This window comes from Manduca sexta, chromosome 7, assembly GCF_014839805.1.
Source record: "Manduca sexta isolate Smith_Timp_Sample1 chromosome 7, JHU_Msex_v1.0, whole genome shotgun sequence".
NCBI lineage: Eukaryota > Metazoa > Arthropoda > Insecta > Lepidoptera > Sphingidae > Manduca > Manduca sexta.
The window spans coordinates 3,073,658-3,093,645 of record NC_051121.1 but is presented as its reverse complement, the minus strand read 5'-3'; the positions used below and the strand labels follow the sequence as shown (position 1 = coordinate 3,093,645).

The following is a 19,988-nucleotide window of genomic DNA, read 5'->3' as shown; positions in this document are numbered from 1 at the left end:
TATAATTACTTTTAAAAAACGAATGTCAACATATATATCTGCTCTCAAGAAAGTTCTCTGTAACTAGCCGTGTAAACCTATCTAAACAAGGATCGCTAGAGAAGGGGTAATTTAATTTACCAAATATTTTTATTTTCCTAGTCTACATAAAACATATTGTGAAAAAGTGATAGAAAGGCACAAGATTTTGTTTCTGAGGTAGCTCCTGCGGAGAATCATGGATGACAACTGTGAGTAGAGCACAAAAATATTGCGAAGACCATATCGACTCTTGATATTCCATTTTGGCACACAAAAGATTGCGCATGTTACATTAACTATAACTTGCGTATATACAATAATTCAAATGAGCTTTTTTTTTAAATGTTGTTATAAATAACTGGATTGAATTGATTTCCTTTTACAAGAATTATAATTGAACGTTTGTTAGTTTTGTACGTAATTGCAGCCGAAAGCGACGGAGAACAGTATGAGGCAGCGGGTGGCGGTGACGTTCCCCTGGAAGACAACGACACCGACGAAGAAGAGCAACAGTTTGATATAGCGCTAGCCGCCTCTCATTCTGTAAGTATACAATACTCCCAATTATTGTACTGACTTATTCATTGTACAAATTATATGCAAAAAATCTTGTTAAAATTGCATACAGCCTTTTGGCTAAAAGAATTCTACACAAAATAACATTTATTTATGTAATAATTATAATGAATTCCCTATCACATCATGAGATGGAATATGCAAAACAAAAAGTGGGTATCTTGGTAGCACTTCTGCCTCAGGGGTGGAGATGTAATCTGTGTTTATATTTAATTTCATAAAATTCACTATTTTAAGATTTGTTGAAAGATTGTGCATCTTTATTATTCATAACATATTAACATATTAGACTATATAAACATATAAGTTTTTTTGTAATGGGCAATGTATGAGCAGTATTATAGTATGAGCAGATTGTAATGTTATTAATTAAAGTAAATATGTTGGCCATAGTGTTACATTAGAACTATTGTACACAGTACATGGGCCCAGGACTGGTGGCTGTGAGTGGCAGATCTGTGCTGGAGGCAGGATGGGAAGGCCGAGTGCCTGTGGTGGCACATCATGGGGCAGTGTTCCCGGGAGAGACGGTGCCCATGCTACTGCCCAATGCACATGACGCTGCGGTGCTCAGTAGAGCTATAAAGCAAGACAAGTTGTTTGGATTGTTGTGTCCTGAGTGAGTATCTATGTCTGTATATAGTATTATTATTGATATTATAATTCAACAGTTTTGAAGTGTAAATGGAAGACTTATGTAGAATACTATTTAGACTGCTTTTGTTAAGATGTTGTATTGCTTATGCACTACGAATTCGACTATCGTACTGAAGTCCTGGATTTGAATTTCGGGTCGCAAAAATAATTGTGACTGGGTTTTCCCTTGTTAGCCTTAGAAAGTATGTAGAGCTGGTCCTTTGCCTAATCTGTCTTCAGTCAAATTGGACTGCCGTCTCACTGAGTACTGATCAATGAGAGTTCAGGAACAGAAGATGTACCTGTGTACTGCACATGCACTTATGCACTAGAATCTCCAGCATACCTGGTTGAAGTCAGTTGAGATTACTCACTGTGGCGGAAATTCCGCTAGAAGGCATTTATCTTTTTCACCAAGAAATTATACTTTTTGTAGATCATTTTGTCCACAAAGACGTTCTTCACCATTTTTTATATGGAGGTATAGCGGGATTTGGGGGCTAATCCAAGCCTCAGTCGCGAGCCGCCAGCAGAATCCTTTGCGTTTTTCTTTTCTGTAACTTACGCAGTACCGCAATTTCTCCGACGCTATTGATCGTAGTGTGCGTATGCACTTATAGTGCTCTCCCATAGTGGGGCACGTCTTCGTGTATGAAATTGTATATCAAACTGTAAAAAATAATACAAAGTACATAATATGAAGAATAATAAATAATTAGCTACTAATGCGGCGCGACGTTAAAAGAGATAAAAGGTCACTCACTACACATATACTTTTATATTCTGACCCTTTTTTATTTTAATGAATGGTGATAATGCCCCACTCGCCCTACTGTAAATTACGACAACATCAGTCTCATTCCACTCCAGACCAGGGCCGTAGCAATGCCCTACCTTAAAATACTAATGCCCTACCTTAAAATAGTAATGCCCGACCTTAATAATTAACAAAATTGTACAGTACTACTGAATGAAAATATATAGAGCAGCGGTTTTTTTATTTTACGATTTGGAAGTTGGTCCCATAGTAAGAGTTATCTGTATTGATGGGTGAAATAACTCTCCTTCGAGATTTATGGGACTTTTGTCCCAATCTGAATATATTACGTTAACAATTACCTAAGAGTAAAAATTTTTTTTTTTTTTTGTTCACGTTAACGAGTGAAGGAAACCAAAAATCGATTGAGCAGATCAGATTTAGTAACATTTTTATTTCCGCCCTGCTTGTAATAACAGCTGCCCTACCTTAACTTCAAGTTTAGCTACGACCCTGCTCCAGGCGACATCTGGATGAGCATTAATGATTTTATTTCGACTGGTCGTCCAGTGAGAGCGGCACGCTGGTGTCGGGGTACGGCGTGCTGTGCGAGGTGTTCGAGGCGGGGCTGGGCTCGGGGTTGTCTGCGGGGCTCGGCGCGGCGCGCGGCGCGGAGCCGGAGCGCGAGCCGCCCGCCGCGCTCAGCTTCAAGGCGCGCGCCACGCACCGCTTTCGCTTCCTCAACATGCCCAAACACTCGGTGCCCATACATCTCTATGCTAGGTGAGTTAATCCACAGTTGACGCCACACTCGGCCACTGCTTTCGTTTGAACCTTTGAAACTGACAGTGGAAAACATTTTAGGACCTGAAATTCGTTTATATTCTGCACATCGGTTACATGCTACCTCCGTGGCGTGGCTTTTATTTTTCATAGTTTCTTAAGTACTGTAGGAAAACAATGACGAAACCTGTAAAGTGAACAATATGACACATGTGTGCGTGCAGGATGCGGTGCGTGGAGGTGGTGGTGTTGCCGGAGGTGTCGCCGGCGGCGCCGCTGGCGCGCGTGCGCCTCGCCGCGCTGGACTCACTGCGACACTCCAGCCCCGCGTCAGTACACACACTCACACACACGCGCGCATCACTTTTACTAATACATGTTCATCTAAAATTCATACTAAATCATACTGACATGATTTTGAGTAAAACAAAAAGTTATAACTCGACATCATACACAGACTTAAAAGATTTAAATCTTACTAGGAATATAACCTTCCACCTGACGGTTATTCTTGTTACACTCAATGTGATGTTCGTGCATCACACTTTTGCACATTCTGGAGAAAGAATTTGGATAAATTTTTATGACCACCTTCTACTTGACACCTAGCATCAGCTCCTCAAGAGTCCAATACCAGCCATATTGTGTTAGAACATCAACACTAAGGGCTGTATTAATAGATGCAACTTAATTGCGGTTTGGTATGATATCAGCTGAGACACTGTAAAATTAAAGTCAGCATAATATTAAGGCGATACCTCAAGGTCCATTTTCATACATTTTGTTTCGGCTTTAATCTGGGTAACTAAACAAGTATTGGCAAGTAAAGAATTTAAATTCACGTCTAGTTAGTGATTAGTTCTCGCAGTTGAAAGAAAAATGTAAAAATAATTAATAATCATGGATATTTCGGCCTTTAAAATTTAATATGACGAAATTTTAAAGGCTTTGCTGAGTTTTGTTTATTTAACACCGGCGTCTTGGCTATGCACAATCTCTTAAGGCGATACCTCAAGGTCCATTTTCATACATTTTGTTTCGGCTTTAATCTGGGTAACTAAACAAGTATTGGCAAGTAAAGAATTTAATATGACGAAATTTTAAAGGCAGAAATATCCATGATTATTAATTATTTTTACATTTTTCTTTCAACTGCGAGAACTAATCACTAACTAGACGTGAATTTAAATTCTTTACTTGCCAATACTTGTTTAGTTACCCAGATTAAAGGCGAAACAAAATGTATGAAAATGGACCTTGAGGTATCGCCTTAAATTAAATCTTCTTGTCTCTTAAATTCTCAAGTATACATTAAATATTTACTTGAGAGCCTACTCAAACATTAGTTTCATTTATTAATATGGCCCAAAGTGTTGTCCAACTTAGGGTTGAAACCACAAGGTCAAGTGAGAATGTCGACAAGGTGTCGTCCGCAGGCTGGACCGCCGACTGCGCGGGATGGACGCGGCGGTGACTCCGTGGCCGCTGTTCGTATACGAGATATTTGACTACGCGCGCATGCGACAGGTCATCAAAGACTACTTCAAGACCATCATGCTTGGTGAGTGTCACACACATATTGTACAAATTTAAATGTGTATTTTATTACACACTTGTACCACTGGAAAATGTAAACACTTCATTAAGTAACCCCTCTTATTAAATGACTAGGCATACAAATAATATTGGCCTTTTATACGATGTGATATATAACGTGTGGCCGTGTGCACCGCGCAGACAAGTTGCCGGAGGACCCGGTGTCGCTGTCGTTCTGGGTGGCGTCCAACCTGGCGCTGTCGGCGCGGGACCGGCTCGCGCTGTTCGTGGTGGACAACGCGCTGCTGCGCCTGCACATGGAGGTGCGCTTCATCAGCCGCGTGAGTACTGCGCATACTACTGCATTGGGCATATAGTCCATTAGTAACGGCCACTGTCTAGTTAATTGGAGCTGGCCAATTTTGAATGATTTTAGTTGGAATGTTTATTTTTGAAATATTTTCAGAAAAGCGTGTTGTGTTGTTCTTCGTGCATGGGCGAGATAGCGCGGAGGGAACACATCTTTGCCATGTCCAGTGAGGGCGTGCACTCCAATTATACCAATCTAGGTGAGAAATTAAACTCTATTGCTTTCATAATAAAGTAGTATATAATATAAAATCTACAATATGTAATTTGTTTCATTTATAGTGCTTGTTTATATTATAAAGTCAGAATTGTCATTAGGAATAAGTGTAACAATTTTACTATTTTGTACAACAATGAAAAATAAATCTTGAGAGACTGGACCCCAGAGTCATGTGATGTGTTGTCGCCAGGCGGCTACATGCACGACATCGTGACGGTGTCGCGCGCCGTCAACACGGAGCTGAACGGCTCGCCGTCCGCCGAGTACTCGTGGTTCCCCGGCTACACCTGGACCATCGCGCTGTGCCAGAGCTGCATGGCGCACGTCGGCTGGAGGTACACCACACACACTTCTACATACCCGACGTCCATTCACCAGAAACTATTACTTATTAAAACGCTCACTGTATGGGTTTTATCTTCATAGTGTTTTCAATAAATAATATTATACACCAATTTTATTAAGGAGTATTTATATTTTGCGTTTAGTTTGTTCATCATCCTCTGATTCTCAAATGAGCATATTACAAAATGAGTTTGTACTGAAGGGTGCGTTGTTGCGCAGGTTCGACGCGCTGAAGCGCAACCTGCGGCCGCAGCAGTTCTACGGCCTGTGTCGCAACTACGTGCAGCCGCGCACCGACCCCGACCCGCCCGACCGACACACGTGAACATGCGCACACACGCCGGTATACGGACTGACATCGGAACGGGGACACTATCTAGGCGGGTCATATATCTAGTAGAATTTTCCTATGTTTTAAATATTTATATTATATTTATAAGTCAGTTTTGCTCGAGTAATGGGAATGTAATCGGAGACTGACGCCTCTAAGGTGCACTCGTCATCCCGTACCCGCGCCTCTCATCATAATTTTAATTAATGTTTCCCCTATATCTTTATAGAGATCTCTCCAGTGCGTCTTCACGCGCTGTGAACTTTACAGTTGTGTTCCCGTAAATGAGCCAAGCATTTCACATCATGGTATATTTTTTCTCTATATTATAAATGTTGTACGTAATTCCCTTTGTGGTGAAGCGGTTGAGTAATATAAGTGTTGAGCGGGCAGGCCTTGGGATTTGTGACAAGTTATTTATAAGAACGGATGAACAGGGACTCTCAGACTGGTAGACGTGGAAGTGAGCGACACATTGGAAACCCGTAGTTTTAATCTTCAGTGTAGTGATCAATGGACGATGCGCCAATAGTGCTCATTGTCTTTTTCAAATTATTCTTGTACCTTGCTTCGTAATTTAAACAGAATAGTATTGTGTACTCTTAAAGAGGCCAAATACAGGCCAAAAATAATTTTTGGTGTTCATATTAGAGTTTTTTTTTACTCATCAGTAATTGTATTTACTTAAATATATTTTTAAACAGTGACTGTTTAGTGTAAAGTTTTATTTTATGCTCAAAAATTTATTAAATCACAATATAATTATTGTTTGAAGTTGACATATTTATATAGCATTCTAATGTTTTATGGTATATGCTTGCTGTTGTATTAATGTTTAGTGTGGCAACTTCATTAAAACATATACAGGTAAGATAACGCGGACACCGCCAAGGAATAAGCAAAGGCCCTACAGATCTCAAATTGTATCCATATATCATACAAACTCATTTGTTGTAGTTAAAATAATATAAAACAAATTAATTACAACTGTGTTCTATTCTACCCGCAAACATTTTGTGCACCTAAGATACCTCTCTCTCTTTCTCTCCCTCCAAATCCCCATTCCTTCAACTCATCATCAAGCTCTAGGTATCGTTGCCTTATTTATCCAGTGTCTGTGCCCACGAATCAGTTTACTAGTGTAGTAAAACATATTTAACTGTATCCCTAAATTAGATCGCCTATGTCTTGAGTATGTCAATCATGTTTCTATTACAAAGTATTGAATGCTAGTAGTCGATATGTCCGTGCAGTTAGAAACAACTCGTGGAGTCGCCACACTAGCTATTTGTTTTTAACAAATACTAAAATTACTTCTTTGTGTATAAAGCTAGTCGTCTGCAAGTTTGTTTTCTTGTCGGTGAATGTAAATAGATGTATGTACTATCATACCACTATCTGTTACCTAAAACTATAAATAAGTCAATAAAGTATATTGTTAAATACAAAACCGAATGTTTATTTTAATCTTTCCAAATCTTTGCCTCATAATTATAAAGCGCATGCTTTGTGACACTGTATTCTACATCAGGTGAGTTCGACTAATTGGTTGTTAGTAAATACAAATGCCAATGTCTCTTCAAGATATTCAAGTGTAGTCGTGCGCGGGCAGAGCAGGCGGAGCGCATGCGTGCGGCGCGGCGGGGGCGGGGGCGGGGGCGGGGGGAGCGGCGGGGGCGCGGCACGCGGGGGGGGCGCGGCACGCGGGGGGCGCCTGCTCCGCTTGAGGTGGCTTCGTCATTTGCTTCTTAGCCTTTTGCTTGCTTTGTTGCTTACCTATAAAGGAATATATTTATTAAAATTGACTGGAAGTTGGTCGCTAGCATTACTCCTAGTCACTCCTTGTTTATTATGAATTGCAGAGAATAGTTAGCATAGGAGTGAGAGATTGTCATGAGGCCATCTCCCGCAACTAGAACTAGTGTATATAACACTACAGCTAATTATTTTAAATTTTGTTGTATGCATTTTAATACCTGCCCTTATGTTTAAACGGCAAAGGTGTTAGTTAATATAGCTTTGTTAAGTAAATTCAATAACAAGATACTAAAAATGCTTAAAAACAAATTTATCGATACAATAGTTTTGGTATATTTTTTCTACTTACCAAAATTTTTACTTGGTACAACTTTATTCCTGAGTGTCTGTGGCAAGTCTTTATGTAGGATGGCGCGTAGAGTCGTTCGCGGCAGACGCAGCGCCAGAGCTCTGGCCCGCAGCGACAATGCCGGCGCGTTCCTCATGGACGCCGCCACTTCATCCATGCGGGATCTCCTGCAGTATTGAATAATTCGTAGATATTTAGAGATAAAAATAGTCTATGTCCTTTGTAGAGTCTCAAGCTATCTCCATTCCAAATTTTATCGAAATCCGTTGGGTAGTTTATGGGTTATCACAATCACAGGCAGACAGATGCGGCGGATAATATATATTCTTAGATCTTTTTAAGGGAAACAATTCCGTGATACATTTTTGTTACGTAAATTTAGGCGTATGCGCGACAGTACAAGAATGTTTCAATTCGAACCGGTAGTTCCTGAGATTAGTGCATACAAATGAACAAACTCTTCAGCTGTATTATTATAAATTTGTTAGATAACATTACTGAAGACTCAAATCAGTCAACATTTCCTTCAGTTCAGAGCAGTAGTAATTTCATGCTGTTACCAAAGACCCAAAAGGCTAATCTATACTCCATACTATGTTATAAGACTTGTGTTATTTTATGTTTGGGTCTCTGCATAAAGCAGTGCATAAGTGTGATGAAATATAGAATTTAAGTGACACTTGATGTTACCCATATTAATTTTAAATAATGATGTAACTGCCTGAATGGCTCAGTTAAATTTCATGGGCGGTACAGCACCACTGTGATGTCCTGGGTTTAAATCACATAACATTAGGCTTTTCTGCTCAGTTTCTGCCCAGAGTCTAGAACTTGTCTCCAATATGGCGATAAGCGCTTCTCCCCATTTCATGAGTCAGAATACATTTAGCAAGTGGGTGCCCTAATCGCACCTCTTCCTAGTCCATTGGGAAAAGTGTCATGTGTGTGCAGTTCCGGAATCAAAAGGTTGCGTGTTCATATCACGTCGGGGTCACCACTTTAGCGGTGTAAAGGTAGACACCGCTGTAGAGGAACAGATGGTTGCGTTCCTCTATAGAGGTGAAGATTTCCAGTCAGGCAGATGTTGCGCCTGACCGGCCGCGGCCCCTCCGACAGATCCTATTCGGAGGTGGTATATATGCTGCACGTCGCGCAAATTGTGCAAGCGCGATTCAGGATCGACGTCGCCATCTATTGTGTTTGCTGTGTGATATCACTGTAGTTGCGTCACTGCATCGATCCTCTTGCAGTTCCGGCGATGTTGACAAGATGGCGGTGTATGCATCGATTGTACCGCCACATGTGTTTGTTTTGTTTTGATGTTTGATACATTTGTAAGTTCATACCTGTTCACAGGACGACCAGGTCTCGGCGCGTCACAAACGCTGCCCGTAGAGAATAGCTTTCGCTCCCATACCAAGAGTGTGTTCTTAGCCGGTGGCTCTCGACCGAAACGTTGCTGGAACTCATGTCTGATCTGCACTAACAGAATTAATTTTGAAGACTAATCTTATAGTGTGATTATCATTATTACATTGACTGTGGTACCAAAATAATGAACTATGCACCAATGTATTAGCTAGATTTATCACAGTATGGTACCGCAAATAAAATTATTTAAAAACATTGTAATGTATACTATTATATAAAGCTGAAGAGTTTGTTTGAACCTGCTAATCTCAGCAATAACTGGTTTGAATTGAAAAAATGTTTTAGTGTTGAATAATTCGTTTATTGAGGACGACTATAGGCCATATAATATTACACTATGACCAGTAGGAGAAGAGCATCAATAAAAAATGTCTCAAAAACTGAGACAATTTATTATTTTTCAGGACTACAGTTGCATGTGCTGCATAAAAACCTAATATTACACAACAATCATGTATGACAGAATTGTTCTTAAATCTGTTATAGTGAGCCATCCTTAAAAGATAGTCACATATCTTTATAGGTTGGCTCACAATTACCTTTTTAATGTTAATCTAATATATTATAATAAAATTATAACAGGCCTGTATTAAAAAGCTATGAAATAATAAAATATTAGATACAAATTAATATGAATTAAATTATTACATTATTTTATTTCTAAGGCCATTCACCATTGTATTGAAGCATGTCAGTAGTTAGCAAATATTTATCATACCCGACGTAATATCTCACCTGACTGATACTGGTTTTTGTTCGTTTCCTTTCATGAATCCATACTGCCGCTACTAATCTTTCTTCAATGCTAAAACTAGATGTGTCAACATTTGTCTTCCTTGTTAGTTTCTTTTCACTGTTATTAGTTATTGTATTTTGACTCTGCTCTTCGGATCTTTTACAATTACTATCGTTGGGTAAGAGATTTATTAAATTTTGAGATATTGGTTCAAATTGATTATGAATAAGTGAATCTTTTGTTTGATCAACTAGTAATGCACAATGTTGATAATGCTGGCTTGGATGCTGATACATTGGCTCGCTTGAATAATGATAAATGTTCATTTTAACGGTAAGTTTCCATTCATAAAATGAACCTAAATACTACAAAATCATAACAAACAACTATCAAAGTTGAAAGATCAAACCAAACTGTCAAAGAAAGACAATTTTTAATTCCTTTTATAGGCGACCGGCTAAGGTCAAAGACCATGCTGCAAGTCATAAGTAAACAAAATACAAGTAATTGAAAAAATAATTTGAATACCTACATACAGCCCATTTACTTTTTAATGTACAGTGAAGGCAGGCCATACACGCTGCGACATCCTTACAGACCTTTTAATATTACTCCGTAAGACCGTGTTTAACAAGCTAAATTATTAAAAATTTGCATTATAATTATTAGTCAGTATGAGCATTCATGAAATGAATGAAGATACAAACAGTTTTAATTCTTAAATTAAATTTTCTTTTTTAAAACTATCTCTTTTTAGATTTCCGTACCTCAAAAGGAACCTTTATAGGATAATTTTTTTGTCCGCCTGACTATCTATCAAGACCCTTTTACTCAGAAACATAGATATTCAGTTGAAATTAATATCAAACAAAAAAAAACAAACTTGTAAGCCAACGTGATCTAAAGATATGAGCATTCATATTTTCAGATTTCACACAGGGGCCTTATTCTCTATCCCGCACGTTATTTTAACAGTGCGTAACAAGCACGTAACACAACGCATCATGTTTAGGACTATAGAAATTTGGCTTACAGAATACCATTCCACGCACATTTCTCGAAGATAACATGACACGGCCGCGTTACGCGTTTACACTATCATACAGAATAAGGGCCCAGGAATCAAAACAGTTACTACTACGGGTACTTTCCCGTTATATAGAATAAAAAAAATCTGAAAGTAACTATATTTTTGATAATATTTAAACGAAAAAATCTGAAAACCGTAAACATGTAGTTAAATACTTAGATACTTACGTACTACTTTGTACTCAACCCTTTGGAGCTCATGTCCAAATCGCACTTGCTGGTTTATTTGTGAAAATATATATTATATGAATTTAGAATTATGAAGAAACAGAATTATTGTTATGTAACATCATAAATAAATTATAAGTTATTATTATTTTGCTACCTTTTTACCTTATTATGTTTTAAAGAAGTTCTTATCTCACTCAATTTTGTTATTTATTTAATTACTGTTTTTTATTTAATTAATTTAATATTTACTGTTAGTGCTCACCTATCAAACAAATTATAGAAAACCTAATTATGTTTTATCTTTAAATTGTTTCTGGTATCCCAAGGTACAGGCCTAGCCTAGTTTGGGTACCCCTGGCAAATATGTTAATTTTTGTTTTTATAATAAGTTTATAATTTGTAACCATTGCAATTGTAAACAAATTCGGTTATTTACAATAAAATTATTATTATTTTATTTTTTATTATAAGAATACAAGGGTAGATTTAAATTATAATTTATTATAACTATCGGGTTCTTAAGAGTAATATAGGAAAGTTTTCAGTCACCAAGTAGTCGTCTTCGAAAATAACTGCAATATTTAACTCGAACTCTGTAAAGAACAATTCCATATTTAGTATAAAATATGAAAATAAAAAATCTGCAAGTCAATCTCTAAAATCACTGTGTACTGTACCAGAGTCCAGACTAAGTAGGATAATACCATATTACTTTAATGTTAGTGTATTTTACACTACATAATATACTATGTGGTCCGCTTCTATGGTCCATCCAGGAATATCAATTGATTATGATTTTCAGCCATTAGCAGTTTATTCATTTACTTTTATATAATTTATACTTTAAAGAATATAATAGTTCACAATTACTGACATTTATAATATTTGTAAATGTGAGTAATTGTGAACTAAACTAATAGTTTGAGATTTATACCAATTTTAAAATTGACTGTAGTGGTGGTAGGGCAAGTGAAGAGCCTTGGCAGCACCATGTACAGAGGGATGTGTCGCCCGCGGCAAACATCACCGTCGCCTATCTGGATGTTCTGGATTTCAGTGGCTGCAAAATGAAGATGTCCAGTATAAATAATAATAGAGTAATGGGCTTTCCATTAATGTTAGATTACAATATATTTACCATCTTTAGAGTAACCCTCAGCACAGCCACAGGTCTCCACCCGCACCAGCTGCAGCTCTATAGATTTGATGGGCACTGAACACTCATCCACTCGGATCTGTTGAGATTTTCAGTACCAAAATATAATATCGAATTTATGTATACTGACAGTGGACTTAACCTGAGAAACCTGTGTAATTCCTTATGTTAATATGTTGGAGTAATATATTTTGTGATGTTATTCAGTTTTTTAAATAAATTAAGTATCTTTATACTACATTATACTTCTACTTACTTTTCCTGTGATAGGTTTATCAAGCGGGCACACTGTAGTGTGGATTTCAGCATATATCTGGAACTGCGGCATTACCCCACGTGACAAACTCCCTCCACATGCCCGGATGGATGCAGGGGTGATCTCACATCTGACTGGCTTCAGAGGGGCAGGATCTTGCTAAAGAATATGTTACAATTTACCCAATTTATGAATTGTCCACATTATCAGTGAATATTTGAAATAAAGAGTATATGCAATTTTATAATAATAGTTTAGTGCTTATAGAGGAGAGTGACATTTGGCATTATTAAAATTCATTTAGAGGAGTCATAAATAACATTTATGTGTAATATATGTTACAAATATATTAAATTTAATTCTTGGAAATCAACCACACAACAATTGCTAGTTATTACTAAATTTGTTACTTACTTGCCTGTATTGTACAAAAAATTGGCAGCTTGTATACAGTGGCTTATTGAGAAAGGATCTCTTCATGCTGCACTTCAATGTGTACATGATGTTCACAAACACTCCATGATAGGTCTCTAGCAAGCCTGGATATCCTGGAGATATTGCCTGACGAGCCCGCAGTGGGATCTCAAATGGTATTTCCGTGATGCCCACTGGGATTTTGCCAGGAGGAGCTAGTTCTATCACTGTGTTGATTAAGTTCATTGGCTGTTCATACAAAGATGGAGTAATAATTAATTCAATTGTCTAGTAATTTTATATATATTCACATTGTCCATTCCACAATGACAATATACATAAAATGTTTCAAAAATGCCACATCGCGAGTGGGTTAAGGGCTGGTGAAAGAGGATATCTACTTATTCCTGTCGTATGCAATAATATTCCATTTTCATTGTATACCTTGATACTGTTGGAGAATGCTTCAAATATGCCCACATTTTTGGTGCTGAGTTGCAGATTGACGCAGCCCTCCATGTTTAGCGAGAGCCCCTCATGCTTTACATCGCTGTTAGTCTCCACCACCACCACCCCAGCTATTACTTCCTAGTATCAAAGAAACTTTTATGTTACTACCTGTTTATGCCCCGTACCTAATTTACGCAAAGATACACCGTTTTTACTCTTACCCCTTCATGGTATATTTTACTTGTTCTTTTAAGATTAATATTCAGCATTACAGACATCGTTTCATGTATTTACTAAACAATCAATGTAGTTTTATAAAACAGAAAACGTAAACAAATACTAATCTCGCTTTTCGTACACCGATTTCAATTGTCAAACTGATCTGTCAGTTGTCACGGTATGTCCTGGGTACTACCTCAGGGTACTACCTACTGATAAGAAATTTAATGCGTTTAATTGCATACTTTGTACCTAGATACAGTTTTATATCAATAAAAAATATTTGGATAAGTATAAGGTAAAAAGTACGCGATAGTTATTTATAGCAGAAATTAAATTAAAATTAAACAGTTACTAAAGAAAGAATTAAATAAAACTGGTGTCTTTTATATTTTATTATTGCAACTTCATATATTTTTGTGTCTAGATTAGTTTTCCCACTATGCATAATTTGACAGACTTGTGTTTAAGTTCTCTTTAAAATGCTATTAGTGTGTCACATTGAGTCATATAATTCTAAATTCTATTTCAATGCAATAGAGTCGACAATAAAAAATCTTCAAAATCTTTGTGTGTTACAACTGCGATGGGAGTGTGCACCGTCGAACGCACAAGCTGACCAATAAAAACACTCAGCGGGAAAATGAAGTTGAATCAAAGTCAGTTGAAAAGAAATGTCCGTTCGTGGCGGTTGGATACGATTTGTCTAATATTGACAATTTGCGATTTTTATTTATTTTGTTACGTTTGTTTATGTTTAAATCGTGTGATACAATTTTTAATAAATACCGGTGTTTATTGAAGTATTGTTGAATAAATATTTGTGTGAGTTCAAACGAAACAGGTGATGCCGACAAGGGCTCCCCGAATGGATCGATATCGGTGACTTTGAGTTCGGAGGAGGAATAAACGTCGAGCTGGGGGTGTCGGAACATGGAGAAGTCGGCTCGGCCGCGGACCGCGCTCAATGAGTGCGTCAAGGTGGTGGTGCGCTGCAGACCGCTCTCCCAGAAGGAGAAGAACGAGGGTTACGATGAGGTGAGGCGTCGCTGGCGCGGTGCGTTGTTTACGTTGGGCGGCGAGAGTTCGGGACCGTTGCGTCGCTATCTGACCTGATGGAATTTTCGGTGATCAGAATTCTGAATAGCATCGCTACTATTATTTAGGATCGTGATCGACCGTAGGAGAGCGTGATACTGTGTAGTGTGTTTTGTTTCGTAAAACTACTATATTATATGTACTTGGTTCCGTACCGTGAAGAAATGCGACAGTCGTGATTCACACGCGTGGGTAACGCATAACTTGCTAATGATGGGCGAGTGCACGCACTCCATTGATCGCGGTACCCGGCGGCACTCGGCGAGCCCGACCGCGGCTGTGCTGTAGTTGCACAATAGGCCCTCATTAGCAAATTAGGCGACTGAAGTGCACAATAGCTGTTGTTTCCAGACACCTGCCAATACAAAACATGGAACAACTACCTCCGTTACATAAATATTATCATATGTTCCTGACAGCCTTGACACTGTTAAAATATGTGATTTGTTCTACCAGAATGCAAATTAATTAATTTGCAAGGGTTTCATTTTTGTTTGTGTGTTTATAATTATTCATTATCAGATATGAAAAGAGAAGAATTGAATCAAAATATGTTAACAGGTCAGAGCTTAGGATTACATTTAGAAATCTTCTCAAATACTTAGTCTGGCCATAAATACTGTTACACTTAATTATAAAAAAATATTACATTTGAATTTCGAATCTGTCATTTTTATACGATTGTTCATTGTGTTTTCTCATTTTGGCGCCAATACATTGTAAAATATTTTGCGATATTAAAATGGTGTGGGGTGATAAAGAGAACCGAATCGCTGTGATAGCATTACACAAAGTAGGTATGGAGCCAAATGCAATTTTTAAAACTCTCCATACACTTGGTATTAGTAAAATGTTTGTGTACCGGGCTATTAATAGGTACAATGAGACCTCCTCTGTTTGTGACAGAAAAAGATCTGGCCGTCCACGTAGTGTTCGTACGAAAAAGGTGGTCAAAGCAGTAAGGGAAAGAATTCGAAGAAATCCTGTCCGAAAGCAAAAGATTTTATCTCGGGAAATGAAGATAGCACCTAGAACCATGTCGCGTATTTTAAAAGATGACTTAGGACTTGCAGCCTATAAGAGACGCACTGGCCATTTCTTAACTGATAATTTAAAGAAGAATAGGGTGGTAAAATCGAAACAACTACTGAAGCGGTACGCAAAGGGAGGTCACAGAAAAATTTTGTTTACGGATGAGAAAATTTTTACAATTGAGCAACATTTTAACAAACAAAATGACCGTATTTATGCTCAAAGCTCTAAGGAAGCTTCCCAATTAGTCGACAGAGTGCAACGTGGACATTATCCGACTTCAGTGATGGTTTGGTGGGGTGTTAGCTATGAAGGAGTGACTGAGCCATATTTTTGTGAAAAAGGTATCAAAACATCGGCACAAGTGTATCAAGATACCATTCTTGAGAAGGTAGTTAAGCCCCTTAACATCACCATGTTCAATAACCAAGTATGGTCCTTCCAGCAAGACTCGGCGCCGGGTCATAAAGCTCGGTCCACGCAGTCTTGGTTGGAATCGAACGTTTCGGACTTCATCAGAGCTGAAGACTGGCCGTCGTCTAGTCCCGATCTTAATCCGCTGGATTATGATTTGTGGTCAGTTTTAGAGAGTACAGCTTGCTCTAAACGCCATGATAATTTGGAGTCCCTAAAACAATCTATACGATTGGCAGTGAAGAATTTTCCCATGGAAAGAGTGCGTGCTTCTATTGATAACTGGCCTCATCGTTTAAAGGACTGTATTGCAGCCAATGGAGACCACTTCGAATAAGCTTTTTATATTTTTAATTGTTTTATATTTATGTATTAAACTGACACACTGTAAAAGTAATAAATGTTATTTGCAGTTAACAATTTTCTTTTTTCTTTATTACAATATTTATGGCAAGACTAGGTATTTTATATACTCTGTACTGTTTACAAGTCCATTACTAAAAATCAAATAAATTAGCCACTATTAAATAGTCACAGTGCAATATCCCTAAAAGCTTTAGACAATACACAAATAGTAAGTCTTCAATTGACTGTTAAAAAATACTGATTGTAAAGAATTTATTATAATTTTCTTCACATGTATATTGACATAAATTTATAAAACATATGCTACTTAATTTAATGCACAAAATATTTTTTAAAGAGGGTAGTGTAATGTTTTTTGTTCCTTGTGCATGTACTGTGTGTTAGTGTGAGTGTGGGGTGAGTGACCAGTCTAAATTTGAGATAATCTAGGCATTGTCTGGGTGTTATCAGTGTGCAACAAACAAATTAAATGATTGTGCTGATATCTAGGTTGATTCAATATTGTTTCATTACATGAAAACTACCATAATTTCATTATCAAGTTTGTATTGTGGCTTGTCAGCAGTAGCAGATATACATAGATTTAACACAGTTGGGTCGAAAAAGACTGAAATTCTGTTATATGATGTAACATTATATGAAATAAGCTAAGGAAAATATTGTTTTCTATATAATTTATTTTTATAGTTTAATTTTACAAATTAGGTTTTCTTAATATTTTCAAATGCCCAAGATCTTTATTTTTTTTCTGTCTGTTGTAAAATATTTTCTGCAGATGGAAACACAACCTTGTATTAGTATTTTATAGACTTGCATGATAAAATAATTACCCTTCCTTTTCAATTGATCAAAATATAAATATTATTAATGTAATATATAAAATCGTAAATACAACAGAGATCTCTTATTTAAACATGTTTTTAATATTTGGTACACTGGAAAATAGCGTTATTTGTAATATTTTTTTTCAACAATATAAATAAATGTATATAGGAGCATATTGAGGTCCCGCAAACAATTATGTTCATGCCTCGTGTTTGTGCCTTCCAAAACTTAATGTTCGTAATTCGCAGCAACCCAGTGTTAGTTAAGGTATAGTGCGCGGTTTCCATGGCAACGCGAGGGGAGCCCACGCTCGCCAACGTAGATATTGTATCTATATCTAGGTACACGTAAATTACATCAAACCTGTATTCAGTGTATTGTGACATAGTACAATGAACAGTGGACATAAACTTAGTTAAAAAATTTGTTACGGATTTTTGCAACGTGCCCCGCACAGCTGCAGGTGGGATAGCACGCGGAACCATATTTTTCTGTCTTTATACGTAATTTCTGTTGTGTAGTTTGTTACTTTGTTTATTGAAATTTCTACACGCGAGCGTTTTTATTAACTTTAATTTATACTTTGAATTACAATGTAAGGACATGTTAAAATACATAACTACTTGACAAATGATTGTATCTATGTCTACCGAAGGATAGAAAAAAAGATCATAGCCCTCAGCACTATTTTATTATTATCTGCAAGATGTTACAAGTACGTGGGTTCTTATATTAAATAAATCTATCGCATAAAACGAAAATTTGCTTTTAAAACCTGGGTTACATAAATCACTGCGCATGTAATTTTCGGCGTCATATAATGTTAGTTATGTCGCCGCACTTTTCGTTAATAAAGTTTTTACATATAAAAATATTGGAATTAGTGGCGTAAACTATACCGCAGTTAAGGTTCAACGCCAGATATTGTTGATGTGGACGGGGCTTTATGAGTGCAGGAGTACAATAAACTCAATGTCAATGCCAAAATGGTTATCCGCCGACTCTTGCGACCTTTGAATAGAGACGATTGCAGATCATAACTGCACTGTAGTCTTAGCTAAGACATGCATTCTAAAATTTTTGTTTCCGGAATTTCGGTGCAAATTTATTCATACTACAAATCTGGAGTTGATATAGTCAGCGGGGCCTATTCTGTCTACGAAGGCATATCCGTCCTTTGTCTGTCCTTTGATGAGAATGCTCGTAGGTATGCTCGCTCCTAATTGCAAAAAAAAGGACTTACCAACGTAGACGGAAGAGGGCCCCTTGTCTATACAATATAATATTGTAATAACCAATTAAAAGTACAGCAAGGGAAGGGGGTACGAAAAATTATGGACTTACAGCTTTCGAAAATTACGTACCCCCAAAAAAGAAATGTCAAAAAAGCCTATTTTTTATCTACGCACCGTTAGTATGTAACGTGGATATCTTAGAGTATAAAATTGTAAGTTTTCAATTATATATTAAGTTATACGAGCCTCTAGAGTGTATTGTTCTTTATGTTATTTGATTTATAATTTATAAATATAATACTAATATGCAGAGCGAAACAAAATGTTATTCCATCCTACATTTTATGGATTTGAAATGTTAATCGAACCACACATGTTTTCGACGATAGGATTTCCCATCATCCACGTCTCAGTCTCCTTCCTTAGGACTCTGGAGATCATGTGCAAAAATCCACACCACTAGAGCCTAGAACTACAGGTTTAGGTTTATCGGTAAATGCTGAGGTCCTTCCTAATAAACGCTGTATAATACGTCTGTCATAGAAACAAAAAGCTATGTCTGTTGCCCTCTGAATGAGTGTCATTTAACAACGCAAAACACTGAATAACTATCACAACGTGAGTGCGTAAGAGTTTTATTAAGTAGAAGATATTTCAGTGTCACCAAGGGGTAATGAACAGGGAGAATATTGTAGCGTGCGTGCGATGCTGAAAATATTAACTTAGTCATAACGAGCGGGTTTCATTGTATCCAGCCCTGGCGTCCACTCTGTACCGACCGTTACTCAACGCACTCAAATATAATTGTACAGTAATACGCCTGGATTTGCATGTCAATACAATTGAGTGGCAACGCTGGTGGAATAGGGAGTTACTGTACGCCAGGACTTTCAATGGAATCAATATTATTGAAAGAACTAACTGTATTTATTGTGTATTCATCTATCTATTCTTCTATCCTTCTATACAATTATATAAAGCTGAAGCCTTTGTTTGTTTGAACGCACTAATCTCAGGAATAACTGGTACGAATTCAAAAATTACTTTAGTATCGGATATCCCATTAATCGAGAAAGGTACGGCTATTAACATCACACTCTGATTAAGAGGATCCAAGCATCAATAAAAAATGTTGTAAAAACGGGCAAAATTTATTCTTTTTGCGAGCTTTTATTGCATACGCTGTGTAAACAGTTAAAGTTACGCAACAATCATGTATAGCGGAATTTTTCCACATAAAAAGTAAAAAAATATATATTATAAAATAAAGTCCCGCGCCACATCTCTGCCTAATTGAACGCGATAAATTTAAAACTTTGGATTCGGATACGGATAACGGATTTCGATGAAATTTAGATATATGGAGATACTTTAAGCCCCTGGGAAGGACATAGGTTATTTTTTATCCCAGGGAA

At 37.2% G+C, this 19,988-nt stretch overlaps 4 protein-coding genes across 6 annotated transcripts in view; 2 read left to right on the top strand and 2 right to left on the bottom strand.

The window, feature by feature from the left end:
• The first annotated feature begins 53 nt into the window (after window positions 1–53).
• LOC115450581 (protein cereblon) lies at window positions 54–7,024 on the top strand. Of its 2 annotated transcripts, none has more exons than XM_030178637.2 (10): window positions 54–230; window positions 431–564; window positions 1,017–1,216; window positions 2,561–2,773; window positions 2,998–3,102; window positions 4,210–4,334; window positions 4,511–4,650; window positions 4,776–4,878; window positions 5,089–5,233; window positions 5,463–7,024. In XM_030178637.2, exons 1-10 carry the CDS (start codon window positions 218–220, stop codon window positions 5,566–5,568), a joined length of 1,284 nt encoding a protein of 427 aa, XP_030034497.1. In that variant the 5' UTR covers window positions 54–217; the 3' UTR covers window positions 5,569–7,024. The 2 variants fall into 2 exon arrangements, with proteins under 2 accessions (XP_030034497.1, XP_030034498.1); XM_030178638.2 differs by having other exon boundaries at window positions 55–230; window positions 449–564.
• Window positions 6,993–10,306, bottom strand: LOC115450579. Its single transcript, XM_030178635.2, has 4 exons — window positions 9,848–10,306; window positions 9,028–9,158; window positions 7,682–7,848; window positions 6,993–7,350 (listed from the first exon to the last, which is right to left on the bottom strand). Exons 1-4 carry the CDS (start codon window positions 10,172–10,174, stop codon window positions 7,163–7,165), a joined length of 813 nt encoding a protein of 270 aa, XP_030034495.2. The 5' UTR covers window positions 10,175–10,306; the 3' UTR covers window positions 6,993–7,162.
• A 1,283-nt stretch (window positions 10,307–11,589) lies between these two features.
• LOC115450587 (vacuolar protein sorting-associated protein 26C) lies at window positions 11,590–13,782 on the bottom strand. Its single transcript, XM_030178643.2, has 7 exons — window positions 13,606–13,782; window positions 13,379–13,522; window positions 12,935–13,183; window positions 12,521–12,679; window positions 12,247–12,343; window positions 12,043–12,168; window positions 11,590–11,701 (listed from the first exon to the last, which is right to left on the bottom strand). Exons 1-7 carry the CDS (start codon window positions 13,660–13,662, stop codon window positions 11,616–11,618), a joined length of 918 nt encoding a protein of 305 aa, XP_030034503.1. The 5' UTR covers window positions 13,663–13,782; the 3' UTR covers window positions 11,590–11,615.
• A 479-nt stretch (window positions 13,783–14,261) lies between these two features.
• The window catches only part of LOC115450580 (kinesin-like protein Klp68D), a 67,044-nt gene continuing 61,317 nt past the window's right edge, over window positions 14,262–19,988 (top strand). For both annotated transcript variants that reach the window (XM_037447584.1, XM_037447583.1), the window contains exon 1: window positions 14,262–14,641. In XM_037447584.1, the coding sequence (XP_037303481.1) occupies window positions 14,537–14,641 (105 nt within the window). In that variant the 5' untranslated portion in view covers window positions 14,262–14,536. The remainder of the gene's footprint in view (window positions 14,642–19,988) is intronic.